A 2,860-nucleotide genomic window follows, 5' to 3' on the forward strand; every position below is an offset into this window, starting at 1 on the left:
AACATACAACGGAATACGTAAGTAAATTTATATAAATTAATATCTGCATACAATTAATTCTGATTTAGATAGCATGTATACATGTACGAAATTGTGTAAAATTGGGTTATATAATGAGGTTTTAAAAAAATTAAATACATCTTTACATGATGTTACATCTGGTCCAGAATGTATTTTGTACGCGTTATTCTGTAATATTTGCTATATATTTGCTGAATGTCTTTATTCATATTCCTACAATATTCTTTTAGAGATTCTTTTATATGGAATAATTATTTCTGGATTCAAAGCATATAACATATCTTTTCTATATTTTTTCTATTGCATTAAATTCTATATTTTCACGTTTGTGTGGTACTATTTTTAAATATTATTTTATGTATAATAACTTGTTCAAACAATATTTATGTTTTATTATATTAAAATAATATTTCTATTTTAACGCTTTATATCTATATTTCAGCATTTTTTCTAATTATTGGTTTTAACTGTATATATATGTATTTACAACTTCTTTTTATGCACATTAAATTATGCACATTAAATTATTTTTTGTGCTATAATAAATTAAGATATATTAATTAGTTAATATTAAATATTAATTTGTAAAAAAATAGTCAAATTACAACACTTTATGTACGTATGTAAACTGCAATTGTTTGTATACATATAATTAATAATACTGTTATGTATAATAATGCTTTGTTTTAGTTAAGCATACATATATTATTTATTGTAGGTAAATGAGAATGCATGTTTTATAAATTGTAAAATAGTATCTTTTCACCATTTTTTATTTATATATCTTTTTAAAAAAATAATTTTTGTTAAACTGTAGTAGTGTGTAATAGTAGTGTGTAAACTGTAGTAACTCTTGTAGTTTTAATTTGCAAAAATAATTTTTTTATTTTTTATAAATTAATAATATTTTACAGGGACAACGGTATACTGCAAAACAAAAAGCATTCGCATTAATGTTGTATAAAACAATGGGAAAGCATGCATATAATAGTTTAAGAAACATTTTTAATGAAATTCCGTCAATACAAACTTTGCAATTAGTGTTACACAAAATACCTCTATCCCCTGGATTAAATCCTTTTATTTTGAAACATTTAAAAAGTATAGCTCTAAAAATGCCAATAAAAGATAAAGTGTGTATTCTTATATGGGATGAGGTATCTATACAACCCAAACTTACATATGATATTCGTAAAGATATAATTTGTGGTCTTGAAGATTGGGGCAACAATCGCACGGGAAAAATCGCGGATCATGCTTTAGTTTTTATGTTGCGTGGATTAAATTCTGGCTGGAAAATGCCAATTTCATATAATTTTTGTTCGAAACAAACAAATACTGCGCAATTAATTCGTTGTATTAAAGAGCATGTAAAAGAAATAGTAAATACAGGCTTTCACATTGTTGCAACTGTATGCGATCAAGGCTCATCCAACGTAGCAGCGATAAAAGAATTATTGTTACGTACCGACATGAACAGAAATTTTCAAAATAGAGCAAGACGTAAGTTTTTTTTATTGTATTTGTTTTGTTTAAAACAAACTACAACAATTAATTCTTTATTTATTTGTTAATAGGTCAAACCTTTGAAATTGAAGATACGGAAATTATTCCATTATACGATCCCCCACATCTTATTAAAGGTATAAGGAATAATCTGTTAACAAAGGATCTAATTTTTAATTGGAAAGATAATAAACCAGACAAAATAGCATCGTGGGACGTAATAAAAACAGCATGGATAATCGACAGAAAAATTAATACAATCCGACCACTTTTAAAAAAATTAACAGCGGAACACATAATAGAAGATAAAATTAAGAAAATGCGTGTCAAACATGCAACACAAGTCCTCAGTGGAACCATGGCTAGTGCCATTGAAACATTGACAAGATCAAATTGTAAGTATTATTTATAGATAATTAAAAGAAAAAATATAAAATATTTATTTAATAAAAATATTAAATATTTCTTTTAAAAATATTTATCAATATTAATATTATAAATGTATTACTTGCATATGTCAAGTAAAACTTGTTTATAAAGGAAAAATATTTACATTAATATGTGTTTGCATTGTTTGCAGGTGTTGTAACTATAGAAGATAAGGAACTTAGAATCAATATTGAAGAAGGAATCGCAACAGCGGAAACAGTAAACTTTTTTAATGACTTATTTGATTCTGTAAATGGAGATGATAAAAAGACGGATAATAATGAGCTGCGATGTCCGGTAATGGAAAATAGTAATCATCATGAGTTTTGGGTGACAGCAAAAAGTATGTTACGTAATATGTCTTATATTGAAAAAATTTCTCGTGAAATTGTTAAATCGGTACCAACTTTAGTAAACTGGAATTTCACTATAGATAGTTTTCAAAAATTATGGCAGATTGTTCATGAGAACTATAATTTTAATAAGTTAGATACGCGTAATATTAATCAGGATCCTTTAGAAAATTTTTTTGGTCTAATTAGAAGTCATTCTGCTCGTAATATAAATCCGATACCTCGGCAATTTGAAGAATCATTTTTTACTTTACTTGTTAATAATATGAAATCGGTTTCTATAATTGGTAGTAATTGCGAAGTTTCTGATAATGATCCTCTATTATTTTCGTTGGAAAAATGTTTAAAACATAATGTTAATATGCACGATAATAATGATAAAGAAATACCTGAGTTGATTACAGAAGATAATGTTACCGAGGAATCAATAGACGCGTCGTTATTAGACAATCGGGAAGAACTTATTAAATCCATTCTTAAAGAAGTCAGTTATTGTACTAATTGTGAAAATAATTTAAGAAATAGTGATTTTCTAGTTTACGCAAAACAAA

The 2,860-nt window shown here is 25.8% G+C and overlaps 1 protein-coding gene across 1 annotated transcript in view; it reads left to right on the forward strand.

Moving 5' to 3' along the window:
• Positions 1–2,860, forward strand: part of LOC105447804 — a 16,342-nt gene that overhangs the window by 8,326 nt on the left and 5,156 nt on the right. The window contains exons 8-10 of the mRNA XM_011686011.1: positions 1,013–1,524; positions 1,599–1,922; positions 2,108–2,299. Coding sequence (XP_011684313.1) covers positions 1,013–1,524; positions 1,599–1,922; positions 2,108–2,299 — 1,028 coding nt within the window. The remainder of the gene's footprint in view (positions 1–1,012; positions 1,525–1,598; positions 1,923–2,107; positions 2,300–2,860) is intronic.

Source organism: Wasmannia auropunctata, unplaced genomic scaffold, assembly GCF_000956235.1.
Source record: "Wasmannia auropunctata unplaced genomic scaffold, wasmannia.A_1.0 LD336092.1, whole genome shotgun sequence".
NCBI lineage: Eukaryota > Metazoa > Arthropoda > Insecta > Hymenoptera > Formicidae > Wasmannia > Wasmannia auropunctata.